This window comes from Sphaerodactylus townsendi, linkage group LG06, assembly GCF_021028975.2.
Source record: "Sphaerodactylus townsendi isolate TG3544 linkage group LG06, MPM_Stown_v2.3, whole genome shotgun sequence".
Taxonomy (NCBI): domain Eukaryota; kingdom Metazoa; phylum Chordata; class Lepidosauria; order Squamata; family Sphaerodactylidae; genus Sphaerodactylus; species Sphaerodactylus townsendi.
Window position 1 is genome coordinate 111,048,122 of NC_059430.1, and position 20,266 is coordinate 111,068,387.

Consider the following 20,266-nt stretch of genomic DNA (forward strand, 5'->3'; position numbering starts at 1 on the left):
CAATCTTCAGATGGGATACTTCCACGTAGGAGTGATTCCCTGTTTTGCTGTCATTCCTACTTCAAATGCCTCCACCTTGTCATTTCCTCTGAGTGTAACCCCCATGCATGCCATTTCCCTTCCAACCCTCCCTCCAGCTCATCTTTTGCCATTTTTTTGTACTGTACAAATATATAACAGCATCCTGCTGATTATAGATTATGGGGATGGGAATTAGTGTAGTAGTTCATGCTGGGTGCAAGTGGGGAGATGTAAAAATAGGATTCCCAATACAGCCTCCACAAATACTGGGAGATTTGAGAAAATGCCTGGGTAGCGCAGGGTTTGTGATATCATTTCCAGGTGATGCCACTGGTTGCCTCCTTTAGACTTTACCATAGGGATGAGGGTTTACCATAGGGATGAGGGTGATTCCTAGAGAGTCATTATGCAGATGCCATAGGGATGAAGGTGATTCCTAGAGAGTCATTATGCAGATGCCACCGCCTCCCCATTCCTCAGTATCCCAGGGAAGGTAAATTGGGATTGAGAGTGGCCTATTGCGAAGTCTGAACTTTCCTGTCCATACTTTTATTGACCCAAATTGGCAGATCCAGGGACAATTTCAGACTCCAAAGAAATATAAAACACTGAACTATTTCCAATTCCACCGCCTACCCCAGCGCCGTAGCTCCTCTTGTGTTCCTTCTCTGAAAATGTCAACCTGGCTGTAGCCAGAAGCAATCTCTCTCTTGTTGACATCTAGTGCTGCAAAACTGCTGTAAAGCTCTGTAAAGCAGCATGCTTTAGGGGGTAAAGAGAGGCAGTGACATGCCAAAGCCACTAGAAAAAAGAAAGAGAGCAACACCAACACAAAGGCTATATAGAAGCCAGATGCTGCTGACACCAAATATATAGAAGAAGCCAAAAACCAGATAATCCTACAGAGAAGCTTTATGTCTGGGTCCAATTTCCCTCTCATAAAAAAAGCAATTAAATGCTTGAAATGCACAGGGATTTCCTGCCAGATTGTCAGTACATTTTCTGGGCCTCTGATGTGAGCTTCCCAAATTGTCCTACTATTCAAACGTTAGCACGAGCAGTCGAGGAAAGAATAACCTGTGAAATGGCATTCAGTCCCTGACAAAGCAGAGTCTGAAGTGAATCCTTTCGCCTTGCATGAAAGGAGGGAAATGGGAGAGGAGGTGTGGCTTTTGCCATATAGACGTGGCGCTTGTTCGAATTCGTGGTGTGTCTTGGCAGGCTCAGATGGCAGCAAGTGTAGCTGTGTCAATTGCAGAGGACTTTTGTTCTTCCTTTGGTTTTTCGTCATCCTTTTAAAATGCTATGGAGTCTTCTAATATAGTTCAGCTAGGGAGGCAGTGAATGCCCACGGTTTTCAGCTGCACATATGAAACTGCCATTCCAAATCAGACTATTGGTTCATCTAGTTCCAGGGTCTGCAACTTGTGGCTCTCCAGAATTTCATGGACTACAATTCCCATCAGCCCCTGCCAGCATGGGATTTGTAGTCTATAAACATCTGGAGAGCCGCAGGTTGCAGACCCCTGATTTAGTTTAACACTGACATGTATCCTAACACTCCACTGAGCAAAGTATAAAGCTGTGGAGTCTTATTCCTACTTTAGTGGCTGTTCTTACAATAAGCTACTTAAGTTGAAGGAAATCTCCTAAGGCTGGTAGAGCATCCTACTGACCATGGTTGTATTCTCCAGGGTTGTATTCTCCAGGGATCACCAGCCTTGTTGAACCAGTGGGCACTTTGGAATTTTTGGACAGGTAGTATGCACCTTGGGGGGAGGAGGAGGAGGAGAAGGAAGAAGAAGACACCTTGTGAGGCAGGTGTGACTGAGAGAGTTCTGAACGAACTGTGACAGTCCAAGGTCACCCAGCAGGAATATTGGAGTGCGGTAACAAACTGGCTCACCAGATAAGAGTCCGCCACTCATGTGGAGGAGTGGGAATCAAATCTGGTCCTCTAGATTAGAGTCCACTGCTCTTAACTACTACACCATGCTGAAGGGAAGGTGACGCGATGTAGTGTTATCTCATCGGATGTTGGAAGCAAAGCAAGGACAGTGCTTGGATGGGAAACCCCCAAGGAAGAATCTGCAGAGGAAAGCAGTGGCAAACCACCTCTGCTTCCCACTCATCTTGAAAGTCCCTTGCTCGGGTCACCATACACTGGTTGTCAACATTTATAAACATGGTAGGCAACACAACACAACGTCTGCCATAGGGGGCTTAGATCCAACTGCAAAATGTTGGGAAATGTGAAAAAATGGTAGACGGGTCCAGCATTCTCCTATGTCCACAATGTTCTGAAAGGACAAATAGGCTACTGTATCACAAATCAGACCATTAGCATCTCTTACTCCAATTTCCTACCCAGGGCTGCCTCTTGTCTTGTGGGGAAGAAGCAAGGTGCACTACAAAACACATCAGTCACCACTGTGGTGCCGATGAGGGACCACTGGTCTACTGTGAATGCCAGCAGTTCTCTAGTATCCTCATGAAGAAAGAGGTCATTTGCAAAATCTGCTATACTTCAATGGTAGATTTTGGGGATCAGGCTTGAAACTTCCTGGATGCAAAGCTGTCTGTCTGTCTGTCTGTCTGTCTGTCTGTCTGTCTGTCTGTCTGTCTGTCTGTCTGTCTGTCTGTCTAAAACTTCTTGCCAGGTCTGCCTGCAAAAGCCATGTACGTGGACTCAGTGTTCCAAACAGTATTTTGAGTTTCCCATGCCCTCCCCCTTCTCACAAATGAAAGCAGAATATGCTTTGGATTCACCCATTTTAATATCCATGATTACTCATTCCCTCGTTTCACACTGTTGAATGCTTCCCGCCACCTGGCTGTGTTCATTTACTCTGCAATAGCCTGTCCTGTGCTGATTTAGAAGCCCCAAGGGTGTTTGTTCTTTGAGTTAAAGTTATGTTAGAGAAACATAATCACCCTGCATTACATTATCCGCCGATCAAAATCAACCTCCCCAGCTCCAGAGGATGAAACGAGAAGCTGTTCATGCATGTCAACGCACGGGCTGTCAATGCATCACGCACCCATCTCAGAGATCTAACTGCTTCAGACCAGTGTGGGTGGGAATAATAACATGCTAACAAAAATTTAACAAGCTATCCCCGAGGGAGAAATACAGGCGGACATGAAGACTCAGGGACACGAGTTGCAAAACAGAGACCGCTGCTGGCAGATAGAAATGTGTGGTACGTATGGATTTGAGAACTGTTAGGTAGGAGTCAAGCTGTTAGGTCAACAAGTGAACAGGACAGGGCTCATCAAAAGGGCCTTTGGTGTACACAAGTGAGAGGCTGTATGTTCAAGAATGCCTTTTGCATGGGTTACTGCAACTGAGTGTGATTGCAGCTGTATCAGACTACAATTTCCATCAGCCCCATGGGATGCTGGCAGGGGCTGATGGGAATTGTAGTCCATGAACATCTGGAGGACCAGAGTTGGACACCCCTGTACGAGATCTTTTCATTGACACAGCTTTGTAATTGGCCATGCTGTTAGGGGCTGATGGGAATCATAGTCCATGAACATCTGGAGGGCCAGAGTTGGACACCCCTCATCTAGGATGTTGTAGCAGTTAGACCAGGGGAGCTGGTGGGCACCATGGCACCTGCCAACACCGTTTCTGGGCTTTACCAAAAATGTTAGTAAGGGTCAGGTGGGTCTTTTGCCCAGCAAGACTTCTGATTGACTAGTGGAAATTTGATTGGTAGAGCAGATTTTTTTAAAAAAATGTTGCTTTGGCAATATATGTCACCACAGCACAAGGATCTGCACTGTGTTATTAAAGTTAAGCTAAGTGGTTACTAAGTTAAGCTGAATTAAGCTAAGTGGTTACTAAGTTAACCACTTTGTGGTTGGCTCCACCTCCTGTGACAGCCATTTGAGCTGCCATTTTGCTGCTGCACCCATTGTGCTGCGTCAGAATTTCAAAGGTTGGGGACTCCTGAGTTGGACTATAACAGGGGTTCGCATGATTCTATGAGCTTGGGTCAGCCACTTGCCTATCTTGCAGGGGTGTTGTGAAGATAAACATGGGTAGGGGAGAGTCACTTCATTGCAAGGCAGCACTGTGTTTCTTGTATCAATCAAACCAAAGTAACTACTACCCTCTAGGTATTTCAATCGACAAAAGACTGTTTTGGGGAGATGCCAATCCCATAACAGTATCCTATAGCAAACAGAGTGTAGTCTTTAACGATATTAAATTTATTTTCCTGTGTTATTTTGAAAATTCGTGTGCTGCCTCTCCAGAGACATGCTCATGGTGGCTTACAACCAAGATAATAAAATTAAACCATTAAGTCACGTACGTGAAAAACAGCCATCGAAACACAACCATTATAATAGAGGCAAATACCATTAAAATAAGCCACATAACAACAGCATCATAAAATGCACACTGAATAAGCCAAACATGATGTAGATAAAAGTATTTCTTTAAGAAGCTTCTTGTCAAGTTGGAATGGGTTCAGTGGAGAATGTAAAGATGACTGAGGGTTTGGAAAACAAGTCCTAAAAGTGAGGGAACTGGCACTGGAATCCTCAATACTGTGATAGTACAGTGATAGTCTTCAGCCAATCAAGAGCTGTGTTTTGGGCATGCGCAGAACGGGAGAGTCACAGTGGGGAAAAGCGTGCCTTTTACAAAATTTTAACTTCTATTTTTGAAGCTACGATGATGTGACCACGACTTTCCTGTTCAGCCAATTCTATGTAGCTGTGACGTATTTTTTTAAAAAGGACGCACGCTCACGTTTCCCACCATAAAACAAGAGCCAATGAGGAACGAGGAGCAAAAGAGGTACCGAGGATAATCCCGCCCTCTGAGCTCGGTTCAAATTGGACAAACTGAGTTGAACTCAGTTGCTCTGGGGAGTGACAAGAGTTGACCCTAGGTCAGTACTAGTTAAAGGAACCGTGTCAAACCTAGGTCGACTCTGCAGTGGGGAATCAGCCAAAGTTCATTTGGAGCAAGGGTCAACCTCCAGATAGGGATTGGAGTTTTCTTGAAATTACAACTGATCTCCAGACTACAGAGATAAGGAGGAAATATCATCCTTGGAGAGTAGGGCCATCAGGTCTCCCATGATGGTGGGAGACTTCCCACCCACACCCCAGACAACAGTGCCCACAGCTATTGGGTGCAGTAGCATGATAAGTATTCAATAAACAAATATTTGCATAACAAGAAGTGATGTCGCTTTTCACAGCAACACCTTAGCAATTCCCCCCCAAAACCTTTATGGTTTTACCTCAGTCTCTCCTTCTCCAGGATAAACACACCCAAGCATGCAATCCAGTTTGTGTGTGTGCGTAAAAAGCCATGAAGCTGTAGCCAGGTTATGACAACCCAAGAGGGTTTTCATGGCAAGAGACTAATAGAGATGGTTTGCCATGGTCTTCTTTTGCATGGCGATCCTGGTGGTCTCCCATCCAAGTACTAACCAAGGCCAACCAAGATCTGATGAGCTGAGCCTAGCCTGGGCCATTCAGGTCAGGGCCCGTGCAGTCCAAATCAGAGTTAAACCTCTCTCCACCCTTGTCTTCAATTAGGGCAGGAGGTCACTTAGAAGTTTTCAAGCAGAGGTCAGACAGCTGTCTGTTTGGCATGATGTAGGTTTGGACTTATTGCACGGCTGCAACGGGCCCAGCATCCTATCTCTGTGTTCTCATCTCTGAAATGTTAAGAGTTTGGATAAAGGCTGTGGCTCAGTGGTAGAGCATCTGCTTGGCATGCAGAAGGTTCCCAGTTCAATCCCCAGCTTCTCCAAACTGAAAGGACCAGGCAGTAGGTGATGTGAAATACCTCTGCCTGGAGAGCCATGGCCAGTCTGAGTAGACCAGGGGTCTGCAACCCACGGCTCCGGAGCCTCATGCGGCTCTTTCAGCCTTATACTGTGGCTCCATGTGGCCTGGAGGTCAGAGGGTAGCATGGGTATGTCCCTCCAGCCCTCCAGAGCAGCGCTGAAAGGAAAGGTGAGTGGAGGGGCAGAACCAGAGGTGGCTTCGTGCATGAGAGCATCGCTTTTCGCGTCCCCTCCAGAGCATCTGCCATCCCTCCTCTGCCCCAGGGAACAGGTGGCTACCTGCTCCGTTGGGCAGAGGGGGTTTCCTTGCCCAGTGCTGCTGCCGCGGCCGCCATCCCCCCTCTGCCCCACGGAGCAGGTGACTGCTTGCTCCATCGGGCAGAGGGGATTTCCCTGCCCAGTGCCTCCACCTCCCAGGCTGGAAAGAAAGGTGAGTGGAGGGGCTGAACCAGAGGCCGCTCTGTGCAGAGCCACCTCTCTGGTTCAGTAAATCTTCAGGACCGAGGAAAATGGGTCCAAATGGCTCTTTGGGTTGTAAAGGTTGCTGACCCCTGGAGTAGACAATGCTGACTTTGATGGACAGATGGTCATATTCAGTATGAGGCAGCTCCTTTCTCCCTCTACCTAACATAGCTCATAGGGTGGCAGAGATAAAATAGCAGAAAGGAAAACCCTGTTATCCACCTTGAATTCATTAGTGAGATTTTAAAGAAGTGATAGATACTGACAGAATCTTTGTAAACTGGGCCCACTGGCTCTGGTTTGCAGACATTCCTCAACCATTTATTATTATTATTATTATTATTATTATTATTATTATTATTATTATTATTATTATTATTATTATTATTATTATTATTATTATTAAATTTATTTAAGTAGCCATCCAGTTTCTCTCTGTTCTTGAATCAAAGCTGTTTGGCTGATCTAGTTTAAATGTCCCGGTTGATTCATCTGCCAGTTTTGCATCCTGATGTGAGTATTTTCATTCCCGTTCCTGAATCCAAAGCGTAAACAAGGACCAGGTGGCTGCTCTTTGTGCTAAAGCAATTCTCTGCCACCCAAAATGCCCTCTTTCTTCTACCCAGCCGTTCTGTATTTGGTGCTTGATTGATGTAGAGGGCTGTGACCCAGTGAAGGGAGGGCAGGAAGAACCACAGTTCTGGTTTTCATCTCAGCTGAAACGGAACTTTTGGAAAAGAAAGATGGGAAATCAGTAAATGGGGTCAGGTACAATCCACCTACACGATTGAGGTTACAGTGTTTTCTTAAAGTTTCTCTTCCAAGTTTAATTTTTTTTAACGGTAGTATTTGGGTTGTATTTTGGCTTTTCTTAGGAGCCTACCTCTGCAGGCTCAGAGATGTGGTCTAATTCAGCATAGCTACTATTAAGTTCTTCTGTGTTGTACCCATAAATATCAGTCATTGGTATGAAAATTGCTACACTGAATGGGTTTAAAAGGGTAGCGTATGAAAAAGGAGTGTAGGTTTTTAAATCCCTCTTTTCTCTGTCTTAAGAAGTCTCAGTGTGCCTTGCAATCATATCGCCTTCTCTCCTCACAAAAGGCACCTTGTGAAGTAGGTGAGGTCAAGAGAGTTCTGAGAAAACTGCGACTAGCCCAAGAATACCCAGAAGGCTTCATGTGGAGGAGTGGGGAAACAAATCCGGTTCACCAGATAAAAGTCTGCCGTTCATGTGCAGGAGTAGGGAATCAAACCCAGTTCTCCTGGTTAGTGTCCACCACTCTTAACCACTACACCATGCTGGCTCTCAAGACTCCCAGATCCACAAATGAGCTGTGCAGCAGCCATGTTTATAAGTTACAGTGAATGCACTTACGATTCATGCTCTGTGCACACTTGAGGTCTCTTTAATGGTGTGTTGAGTGATTCCCGTATACATTTCACAGATGGGCCTTTGCACATCTGTAAGAACAAGGCAATACAATTCCAGGGAACATGCTCCCAAAATGGATTGGATTGCACATGGGGCGGAGCGAGGGGGAACTGTGCCCGGTGTACACGTGCACCCCATACCCCTGCCACGCCCCCTTCCACCCCGGAATGTCCCGCCATGGCCCTGGAATGCCCTCACCATGCCCCAGGGGCACATGCCCAGTGCATCACACACCCCTGCCCCTGTCCCCTTGGTGCTACACCACTGATTGCACATGAACTCTTGAAGTTGCCTTCTGTGGAGTTGGACCATTGGGTATGAAGGTCAGTCATGTTTGTTCTGTCTGGTAGAAGCTCTTCAGTATCTCTAGTTGAGGTCCTTCACATGCCCCTTTGCCCTGATCCTTTGAGCTGGAGAACGCAGTTCAATGTGTGATTCAAACCATGCATTTATCTAGGCACTGACCTCAGTTTCATTCATAAAATGAACGTGTGTTGGCTTATTCTTACAAATAGATATGCACATGTCCACATGGGATGTACATGACTTCATTCTAACATGTGGATAGGACTAGGCACTGGAAATTCCCCACTCTGGTTGGCAGAATTTGCCCCCCCCCCCCCCCCCCCGGTGCCTTCCCATGAAGCTGGGAAGAGTTAACAAACTCCAGCTCTCTGAATTTTTACTTGATCACGCATAAAGCCAAGTATAAGATTCACTGTCATGACTCTACATATAGTACGAGAAGTCAAGTGTCTGCCTAGCGCCAGCTCATTTTGAAGATGCTCAAAGTTCACATTACAGCACAGTATATTTCCCCACAGGGCGCATCTTGCAGTCCAGCATCTTTGCTTCAAATCTGCCCTTGTTTGACCTTCTCTACAAGATGCTGTAGCTCCTCCAGCCTCTCTCACTCGCCCGCATGCTGATCTGAAATGCCTGCTTGCACAGACGCTTCTACCTCCTGGTTCAGAAAATCTGCATCGGCTGCTGTCTTTCTTTACGTCTCTTACAGCGGTGCTGCACTGTCAGAGAAAAGGGAAGAATTCAGAGTAACCTTTCTGCTCTTGGGTTTGCAGTACCCCCTTTCAGAAAGAGCGTGGGAAAAACACCCAAGTCGAGCACCTGTATTTTTTTTGTATGGTCTCAGGTTCATTCTTTCCAGGGAGCATGCTCCCCAAATGGGTTGGATTGCACATGAACATATGAAGTTGCCTTCTGTGCAGTTGGACCATTGACCTATGAAGGTCTGGCTGGCAGAAGCTCTTCAGTATCTCCAGCTGAGGTCTTTCACATGCCCCTTTGCCCTGATCCTTTGAGCTGGAGATACTGGGAACTGAGTCTCGGACGTTCTACAAGGAAAGCAAATGCTCTGCCTTAGCCCATCAGGAAATTTCTGCTAATTCCCTTCTCCTATGACAAGTCTTTCAACCTGTCCTTGGAGGTCCACTAGATATTTCCCCCACAATACAGAAGCAGGATATGAAGAAGAAGTAGAGTAGGATTTGTATCTCCCCTTTCTCTCTTGTAAGGAGACTCAAAGGGGTTTACAAACTCCTTTCCCTTCCCCCCTCACAACAAACACCCTGTGAGGTAGGTGGGGCTGAGAGAGCTCTGAAGAACTGTGACTAGCCCAAGGTCACCCAGCTGGCATGTGTGGGAGTGCACAAGCTAACCTAGTTCACCGGATAAGCCAGCACAGCTCAAGTGGCAGAGCAGGGAATCAAACCCAGTTCTCCAGATTAGAGCGCACCTGCTCTTAACCACTATACCATGCTGACTCTCATGGAGGATTATACCAGACTACATGATGGGGGAGGTAGGAAGGTTCCATTTCACAAATGCAACTGTATTGGTGGCTCACAGGATCTAGACCAGTGATGGCAAACTTACGACAGATGGATCAAAGGTGACACACCATGATGCTTTGGGTGACGTGCCAGAATTCACCAGCACCTGACAACAACTGAGTTTATATTATTTGTATTTAATTTTTGTAATTTTTGGACATTTCTTGATATAGTACATCACAACACTTGATTGGATTGCATTTTTTAAAATAAGTGAATATGTAAAGAATCGTCGAAGGCTTTCACGGCCGGATTCAACTGGTTCTGGTGGGTTTTCCAGGCTGTGTGGATCTTGTTCCTAACGTTTCGCCTACACTGTGTGTAACAGACTTCCCTCTGTGATAAAACTCTGATGATGCCAGCCACAGATGCAGGCGAAACGTTAGGAACAAGACCCACCAGACCACGGCCACACAGCCCGGAAAACCCACCAGAACCATGTAAAGAATTGTTTCTCTTTAGTTTGGGGTGGGGGTGGAATTGGCATGCCAGCAGAGTCAAGTTAGGCATTTTCTGAATTCTTGACATACTGAGCCCAAAAGGCTCACCATCACTGATCTAAACCATTGTCTTTTCTTTAAAAAATATATGCACAATTGGTTGGTCTCCCAGGATTGGTGTATTGGTGGAGGAACCCTCAGCCATAGCAATGCTTGGGCTAGGGATGTGTTATAATTTAAAAAACAGGCCTGTCTCACCAAAGAGAAAAGAAACAAGGATTTTGGGTCCTATCCTCAGATATTTGGCATCTGTGTAAGCCAAGGAGGTTATTAGCCTGGCAATGAGAGAATGTGGGGTGGAATTGCAAATGAGACAAGATAGATCACTGGAGCTTCATTGACTTGATGCTTCAATTGATTCTGAGAGCTTTTTAGTCACTGGATGGACAAAAAGTGAAATAGGTCAGACCATTAAAGGCTTGGTAAAGCTCTCTGGATTTGTATGAACAGAGGGTTCACGGCCCTTGGCCATATATTTAGGACTCACCTAGATGTTAAGATTGCTAGTTCAGCAAGTTCGCAGCTCTTGCTTAGCTCTCTCAGCTGTCTCAGATGGGAAATTAGCACACGAAGCTGCTTTGCACTGAATCAGGCCATCAGTCAATCAAGATCGGTATCGTCCGCTCAGATTGGCAATGATTCTCCAGAGTCTCAGGCAGAGATATTTCTCATCATTTGCTGCCTGGTCCTTTTGACTGGAGATGTCAGGGATTGAACCTGAGACCTTCTGTGTGCCAAGAAGGCTCTCTAACACAAAGTCACGGCATGGACCCACATTAGGGATGTTGTATTTTTATCCGAACTGAGTGCCTTCTACACATTACAATTTACTTACGTGTTTTGGTGGATGACAGGTTGCATGCCACCCCTCCCCTCCCCTCCCTCCATTTGGGTGTATGCACCATGTCCAGAGGCCGGGTCCTCTCCCCCTCCCTCCCTTGCATGCCACTCCTTCCTCCTTCCCCTCCTTCCCCTCCCTCCCTCCCCTTCCCTTGCATGCTACCCCTCCCCTCCTTCCCCATGTTGGTGTGTTTTTTATAGCTATGCAAGGTTGGGTTTTGTGCCTCCCAGATACACACCAACTCTTTTATGCTCATGGGGTTGTTTTGAGATAGACAGAAATGGGACATGTCTGTGATGACTGACCACACGTGGAGCAAGCAGCATTGCTGTGGCAAGCCCACTTCTGACATTATGAAGAAAAGGAAGAGGAGGAGGAGGAGTTTGGATCTTTACCCTGCCTTTCTTTCTTATAAGGATACTTAAAGGGTTTTACAAACTGCTTTTTCCTTCTCCTCTCCACAACAGACACCTTGTGAGGTAGATGGGGCTGAAAGAGTTCTGAGAGAACTGTGACTGGCCCAAGGTCACCCAGCAGGCTTCATGTGTAGGAGTGGGGAAACAAATCCAGCTCACCAGATAAGAATCCTCACGGATGTGGAGGAGTGGGGAATCAAACCTGGTCCTCCAGATTAGAGTCCCCTGCTCTTAACAACGGCACGAAACTGGCTTTCTGTTCATTAGCTCAAATGTTACATAAACACGTGTCCATTTCTTGGCTGAGGAGTTGGTATGCAACTGCATTCATAGACTCCAATTGCTCCTATTTCCCTGGAACAGTCCTGATTTTTTTTTTCTTGATCCAACTATTTCCAGTCTCCCTCCCTTTTGTTTGCCTAGTTAAGAATCTCTTCATATGTTTCATTTGTCATTCTTTTAGGCTTCATCTCCCTCCACAGGGTTTCTGGCACTGAAATAGCCCAGTATGGGGCTAGTATGTCCTATCTCATGAATGCAGATGCATGTGCATGGACGCTAAGGTGCTATGTAGAGCCCAGCCTTCGTTGTACACAGGGAAGATGATGCCGTATGTTTTACATAGATGATAAACATGTTATCAATCTGTTACAGATTTTGCTTTTTAAAAGATGTTTAACCAGAAGAGGCACGCATTTTGTCTTTCAAATCAATGGAGGGCAGGCTGTGGCAGAATAAAGTAATACAGTAATGTAATGTTTTGACCGTCACACGGCAACATTGAATAAAAGTATGCTTTAAAAAGTTGGCCTTGAATGTTCCCAGATACTCACGAATATTTCCAGAATTTTTCAGGACACAATTTTTGGTATAATGGAAAATCATGAATATTATCCAGATACCCAAATATATCCCCAAAAAACTGAAAAGGCATTTTTTGGGGGGAATTATATTTGGACACCTGGTGGGCCACTGCGAGTAGCAGAGAGCTGGACTAGATGGACTTTGGTCTGATCCAGCTGGCTTGTTCTTATGTTCTTATGACTGAACATTTCTGAGCACACGTCCCTAATGTGTTGGATCCTGCCTGCACTTTTTGCCAACAGAAGGATGTCCAACCTCTAAATGGAGCTGGCTTTGCCATTACCTTCCTCTACAAAGCCTTCCTTGGTGGTCTCCCATCTAAGTACCGATCCTACTTAGCTTCTGAATTCTGACAAGGGCTAACCCGTATCATTCCATGTGCTGGCTGTCCCAGTTAGGATTTAAAAAAAAAAATATAGTGTAAGTATATGCTTGCGCCGTTGCCCTCAATCACTATTTTCTGTGTCGATACTAAGGCACTAGTTTATAGAGGTTTAATTCTCCCCACGGCACAGCTTTGGTGACTTCTAGCTCTGCAATGTTATCCCTGAAGCCTTTGTTTAATCCAGATAGCCATTCTGAGGATTGAGGATCTGGACTTCCCCAGAGGCCCCTTCGGCACATGCAGAATAATTACACTTTCAATCTGCTTTCACCGTTGTTTGCAAGTGGATTTTGCTATTCCGCACCGCTGCAAAGCGAACTGAAAGTGGATTGAAAATGCATTATTCTGCATGTGCGGAAGGGGGCGGACTTGCCTCAATGTCAGCCACCTAGCCCCTTTTGCACCTGTGTTGGAAAGCTGGTAGGTTTGGTTTTGGGAAACACACACACACATACACATACACACTCCACCCCCTTCTCATGCAATTCCCATCCGAGAAGGGAAAATTGAGAACTTGATCATGGAATAGCCATGAATTCCATGTGTACTTTCCACCTGCCGCTGTCCTGCTGTCCTAATTTTATGCATTCCATCAGCTCCTTGTTTGAAAGGTAAGAGCCCGTTTGGTTGCACATTTTCATATGGGGGCCTGCTTCCGCCATCAGCTGGAGCCTCGCCGTTCCGTTCTCTCTAGCAATCCAGTACAGCTGATCCATGGTTTCCGTTTGGTTCTCTCTGGGTTTGTCTACAATGATCCTGAAGTGTAATGTTGTTTGAAGTTGTACCGGTAGGAGAGAGACCTCTTTGGCATCCTTGCCTTGAAGCTTCAGTTCCGCAAGTAACCTCGCTTGTTCTCATGCCACCAGCGAGCATGTCAGAAAGCTGTTTCCCCTTCTCCAGCCATTTGCTTCCTCGGTCCCTTTTCCCTTCCTTCCCTCTGTCTCCAGCTCCCCTCTTCTTCCCCTGCATGGACAGTGACCTGGTGTCACCCCAGATATCCCATCTTCCCCTTCATTATTGCTGAGAAAAAAGCTGCTTATGCAATATCTGCTGTTTCTCTTTGTTTGCACGCTTGCCAGGAGGAACTACTATTCCTATTCCTATTACCCGTAAGTAATTCTCATTCACTCGTGCTTGCTCGGCCATTTGCTGCTCCAGCGAGTTCTGTTCCTTCTCCCATTAACTGTTAAAATATCTTTCTTTGGGTTTATAGGAAAAGCGCTTCTTAAATCATATATAGTTGTTCCTCCGCAAACAGGACCTTGTGCCCAGAGGGAATTGAGACCCAGGGCTGTGTTTAATGAAGCAAGAAATATCTGATGTGAACACAGCTATCGCACTTCATTGATTGAAATCCAACTGGGACTGTGCCTGCAATGCAGATTTCTCCCCAGATGTTAAACACCTGAGATACATGAATGCATGGATTCATTCCCCCCTACTCCAAATTTTATGCAGAGCTATATGCCTGCACGGTTCTTTGCAAATTTTGGTTTATCCAGTCCCTGTAGTTCATTTCCCCATCTGTGCATTACCAGTGTGCACTTCTGTGCAAATTCTGCAAAGCAGCAATCTTGATTAAACATTCATATGATTCTTTTTGGGTATGGGATGGTGTACATGTACATGTACACATTGGTAAAAAGAACTGCCCCCAAGTGATTTTATATGTGATTGTATTGTGGTGTGAACACACAATTTGCCTAATATGCTGCCACAGGAATATGCTGGAATATGCTGCCAGGAGGTGGTGATGGCCACTAACCTGGATTGCTTTAAATAGGGCCTTGGACAGATTTATGGAGGAGAAGCCGATGCATGGCTATCAATCTTGATCCTCCTTGATCTGAGATTGCAAATGCCTTAGCAGACCAGGTGCTCGGGAGCAGCAGCAGCAGCAGAAGGCCCTTGCTTTCCCATCCTGCATGTGAGCTCCCAAAGGCATCTGGTGGGCCACTCTGAGTAGCAGAGTGCTGGACTAGATGGACTCTGGTCTGATCCAGCAGGCTCTTTCTTATGTTTTTATACTGATGGTCTAACTGGTAATGGCTCTTCAAGATTCTAGGGAGATAAAGTCTCTCCCAACACCTTCTACTGCCAGTCCTAAATTCTGCTGCCAGGAATTAAACCTGGGATCATTTATGTGCAAAGTATATGCTCTGCCTCTGAGCCACAGAGTTATCACAAAACACTTGGTGCCAGACAAGATATTATATTTTTAAAAAGTTCTAGGGCCCCAGACTTACCTAGGACCCCATTTTTTGGTCCCGGGGGGGGGGAGGAGGAAGGGAAGGTGGTTTACTCAGTGTGGGTGAGCTGCTTGTTTGGTGTTTGGCCAGGTGAGGATAGCAGCAGCTAGATTTTAGCTGCCGGATCCTTGTTCCTGGTCATGTGACTTTCCAGGCTGGGGACCCTCCCAGCATGGCTACCAACCTCCTTCTGGCCTAGCCAGCCAATCTGACACTGTATGGAGGGCCCCCAGGGTGGGAATAGGGTCCTTTCATGGCCCTCTTCCCTTCCCTGTTTTAGGCATCACTGCTCTTGCAGGGAGCTATCACAAAACACTTTGGGCCAGACAAGACTTTGCATTTTTTAACAAGTGGAATCTGGGCTTCCCTTACCCAGCTTGCTTTCCCTGTAGCCACAAAGCAACCCAGATCTGACTTGTTAAAACCTAACACATAATTTGGCCGTGTGTTTTGACAAAACACCAGAAACAAAGCAATCTGATTAGTTTTTTTCCCCACTGTGTTTTATTAATGCATAGTTGTGTATCAATAATACCAAGGGAAAATATGCGGATGAGCTGAAGGCATTGCAAGCTGAAGCAGTCTGCCAAACTTTATGTCCTCCAATTCAAAAATTAATTGTAGAAATTCTCCTGATTAATGTGGAACAAAGGAAGAATGGAACTTTCCACGCTTGAGTAGATTTCCAGATCAATAAAGGAGGAGAACCAGGAAAACCTAGCTTCCCTAAACTGGACCTTTCACCTCACTGTATCCGATCAGTCTGGGACTTGTTGCATGATGCATGAAAGCATGAGAAATGCTTGCTTTATACGATGGGGGGAGGGGTGTCATGTTCTTTCCCAAACTAGATATTGACCTTGAGAGACATGCAAAAGTGTTCTGTATTCCTGAACTTCAGTCTAAGTAATGGGGAAATAATGACTCAATAAAGGAAGCCACAGTCTTTAGTTTGCAAGACCTGAGCAAGACTGCTAATGGCAGAACGTTTTGGAGATAATTAATTCTGAGAGTGACCATAACTCAGAGTTGTCTTGGTGGCACATAACAAACACACATAGTGGGGCCTGATAATGAAAGTGCTGGTAAACTGAGGCTAGAGTAGATTAGCAAAGATCATAGGAAGCTGTTTGACATTGAATCAAAGCATCAGTCTTGGCTAGTCTACCCCACTGTTGTCTACTTGGATGGCCAACAACCTTCCAAGGTTTAGGCAGAGTGCCCCTCCCCGCCCCCTTTAAGGCCTGAATTCTGTGAACTGGAGATACTAGGAACTGATTCTGCGCCTTTATGTACTCCTAGCACATACTCTGTGAACAGCTACTGGAGAACTGAGCCCTGTGCTAAAGTGAATCTCACTTGTCTAAACGGCTGAGCTGACCAGCTACTGAAGGGATGGATAGATGTTAAAAAAAATGTTTGGACTATATATGCCAAAGACTCAACTAACCAGGATAACAAGGGTTATATGTATAAAAATAAAATGCTAAATTTAGATCTTAGATTTTATTTAAACTTAAAAATGCTAAATGGGATTTAAATAGTTGTAAATTTGAATATTAATAGTTGCAGGCAAGCTTCATATATAACTTTATCTGTAATAATGAGTTTTAAGGGGTGTGTGTGTGTGTGTATGTTCAGTGCCAAGATCTCATGACTATTTTCTTGAGTGTCTGCAATGCTGATTCCCATGACAGCAGGTCATGGCCCGTCGGCTGACTATAGCAACCTTGGCACAGAATAATGAGAACAGCATATGATAAGGTGCTTGGGTTATCAGCAAGAATCCTTTGAAATACGTTGAAGCAACCCGAAAACAACTTTGTTGGGCATTTATTCCTTCTGTTTTGTGAATCCTTCCAAAGTTGCCCTTGCCACATGCCTGAAAATCTTCCAAACCTGAATGAAATGTGAACAGGGTGAGCTTCTCTTTTGATATATGTTAGGGCATTCACAAGAAAATTTACCAGAATCCTTGGCAGGGGCTTATGACACACTGGGAGAGTCCATGATTTGCATATGGGAGTTCCAAGTTCAATCTTGGCCCATGGGTTTAAAAACACCACTTCAGTATCATATCACATGAGATATGATTTGCTTAGGCAGATGTCTGTAGTGGTTTAGAGCAGAGGACTCTCATCTAGACAACTGGGCTTGATTCCCTGCTGCTCCACTTGAAACCTGCTGGGTGACTTTGGGCTAGTCACAGTTCTCTCCGAACTCTCTCAGCCCCACCTACCTCACAAGGTGTCTGTTTGGGGTAGGGAAGGCAATTGTTAGCTGCTTTGAGATTCCTTATGGTAGAGAAAAAAGGAGTATAAAAACCAACTCTTCTTCTAAAATAAAGATGCTGAAATCCTATCTGCTGGGGATCCCTGGCCCAAGGCATATCTGGCTGTCTTCAACTAGTGCTTTTCTGACCTTGTCACCTGCCTCACTCTGTTGAGTGAGACTTGGGGCCTGCAACATTTGACTCAGTTCTGCAGGCCCTGTAAGATAGAGATATTCCAGTGGACCCATGGTTGAGGGCAACAACAATTGTACATCGATTGGCTTCCCTGCTGGATCCTCTCAGGATACGATCCTCTGCTGGTTATATCTGACTTTTGCTGCTGCTTGTGCACCTTCTTAAGGGAAAACTGGAGGTGCCATCTTTTAAAATTATTTTGGGCTATTGTTTATATTTATGGTGTTATCATTTGTATTGGTTATATTGGCTTGAATGCTTGTTTCACATAATGGCATAAAACATGGTTAGCCGCTCTGAGCCTGGCTCACTGGGCAAGAGCTGGATAAAAAAAATCAAACAAATAAATAAATCTAAATTATAGATCTTCTGCATCTCTTAAAGCTTATATCATGGGAAGAGAATTTAGATTGAAAAAATGGCATGGGGAAAGATCAAACACCCCGTCTCTAAAGATCTTGCCCTTGATTGAGTTTTCCCCAATCTCATTCCTGACACTTTAAAAAAAGAGAGGAAAGACCTGTTTGTGGCTCTCTCACTCTCTTGCCTGGAAGAAGAAGAGTTTGGATCTATACCCTGCTTTTCTCAACCTTTAAGGAGTCTTAAAGTGGCTTACAATCACCTTTGCTTCCCCTTCCCACAGCAGGGACCTTGTGAAGTAGTAGGTGGGGCTTAGAGAGTTCTGATAGACCCGTGGTGGCGAACCTTTGGCACTCCCGATGTTATGGACTACAATTCTCATCAGCTCCTGCCAGCATGGCCAATTGGCCATGCTGGCAGGGGCTGATGGGAATTGTAGTCCATAACATCTGGAGTGTCAAAGGTTCGCCACCACTGTGATAGACCTATGACTGACCCATGGTCACCCAGCAAGCTTCATGTGAAGGAGAAGAGAATCAAATCAGGTTCTCCAGATTAGAGTCTGCCACTCATGTGGAATCTGTTCTCCAGATTAGAGTCTACCGCTCTTAACACCACACCACACTGAATCCTAGCGAGATCTAGTGTTGGAGAGTCAAGCTTGTAGTTCAGTTGCACTGTAGAGACCAACAAGATTTTTGAGGTATAAGCTTTTGAGAGTCACAGCTCCCTTCATCACATACCAGCTTTGACTCTCGAAAGTTTATACCCCAGATACCTTGTTGGTTTCTAAGGTCTACTCCACTCAACCCAAGCTGTTCAACTACACCCCATCACAGCTACCCTCTGAAAGATTAACAGTACAACCTTAACAGTGGTTAAACCTTTCAAAGTCCATTGACAGATTAATACTGTACTCCACCGGTCCCCAGGCTTGAGGATGTGTGTCAGGGGAGAAGTGTCAGTTTGCCTGGTTTGGTTCTTCCATCCCTTTGCTGTTTTAACTGCTGGAAATGCTCTTGCAGATGTTCCGGCGGCTAGAACTGTTTCAGCATTGTTTCTGTAATTGATTTTACTGCTGTGAGTTTCCCAGAGACGATTGTGAAGGCTGCCGTTTCAATGTTTGAATGCTGGTTCTCCTGTTTTATTGACAGCTTGTTTGATTGTCAAGATGGAAAGCTGCCTCCAGGGCCTATGTGTCGAGAGTTATGGGACATAAATATTTTAAACAGATAAATAAAAAAAGCCTGGTACTGCTTTGTATGCCATTCTGGGGGTGGAGGTGGGGGTCTGACAGGCTCCAGAGGCTACAGCAGGAACAGAGGTGTAGAAAACCTGGTTGTATGAGGAGAATGCGTGCTTCCTTGGATGCGAGCCAAGAAAATTAGCATACAAAAACTCCATAAAACGTGTAGCATCAATAAAACCACTGCCCAGTGGTGATGCATCTCAACATAAAGAGATTTACATTGTTCTACATGTGTTAAAGTCAGTGGGCTTAGAAAAGTGTGACACTTTTTAGGATTGCACTGGAAATCCCCAACACTGGAGCAATTCTTTATAGGTTGCGCCAGAACAGCCAATTCACGCTAAAGCATCTTCATGTCCCTCACAGGTCTGATGGACCAGATGGGCTTGGGAGTCCTCTGCTTAATTCCCAGGTGCAAGCCCAGTTTGGAAAGGATCTGTGAAGAAAGGATAGTGAAACCTCCCTCCTATGCATTTCTCTGTCTCGAAATGGCCCTAGGTAGCAGTTATTTGCCTCACTGGGAAAACCTACCTTTAGCTCATCAGTACGTGTAATCTCCCTAATGGGGCAAATACTAGCCACATGGAGTATTTAAAATCAAGAAAACAGCATAGGGGGAGGAGTCACTTAAGTTGCATCTTCTCAGATATCACTATCCTACCTGAAATTGGATCCATGCCTGCCAGGGAATCAAACTCAAAACACAGATCTCCTACAACATATCTGGTTAACAGGACCTATGGAGGACTCAGTACTGTATGAATTTGTCCTCTCCCATCTTAAGACAGGCGTAGCAAGGGGGGGGGAAGTGCCTGGTGCACCAGTGCGTCCTCTGCCCCCGCCCCGGAATGCCCCCGTCCAGCCACCGGAATGCCCTCACCATACCCCCACAGGGGCGCCCGCCTGGTGCATCGCACACACACACACCGTCTCCTTGGAGCTACACCTCTGTCTTAAGATAATGGTACTTTGGTGTCTAGCTTTATGTTAGCAATGATTTAGAAAGTCTCATTTCCACCATTTTCATTTAAAAACCCACATTTCAATGTCACTTATCCCTAACCTGTGGTTATTTATTTTTATGATGTCTGTTTTTATTTTTTCCACGTAGCAATCAATGCATTTTTCAATACTGACACTCCATAAATCTGTGTCTTAGGCTGATTCCGCATAGGCCAAAAAAAGCGGTGTGAAAATGGTGTAAAAGGGTTTAAAATGGTGTAAAAGGGTTTATACCATTTTCACACCGCTGTTTTTGGCCCATGTGGAATCAGCCATAGATCATGCATATATTATAGCATACATGACATGGTATATATCCGTGGTGGCGAACCTTTGGCACTCC

The 20,266-nt window shown here is 45.3% G+C and overlaps 1 protein-coding gene across 8 annotated transcripts in view; it reads left to right on the forward strand.

The window, feature by feature from the left end:
* PTPRU (protein tyrosine phosphatase receptor type U) overlaps window positions 1-20,266 on the forward strand; it is a 488,373-nt gene that overhangs the window by 366,176 nt on the left and 101,931 nt on the right. For 4 of the 8 annotated variants that reach the window (XM_048499773.1, XM_048499774.1, XM_048499775.1 and 1 more), the window contains exon 15: window positions 13,676-13,705. The exons of the other annotated variants lie outside the window; for them this stretch is intronic. In XM_048499773.1, the coding sequence (XP_048355730.1) occupies window positions 13,676-13,705 (30 nt within the window). The remainder of the gene's footprint in view (window positions 1-13,675; window positions 13,706-20,266) is intronic. 8 annotated transcript variants of the gene reach the window in all.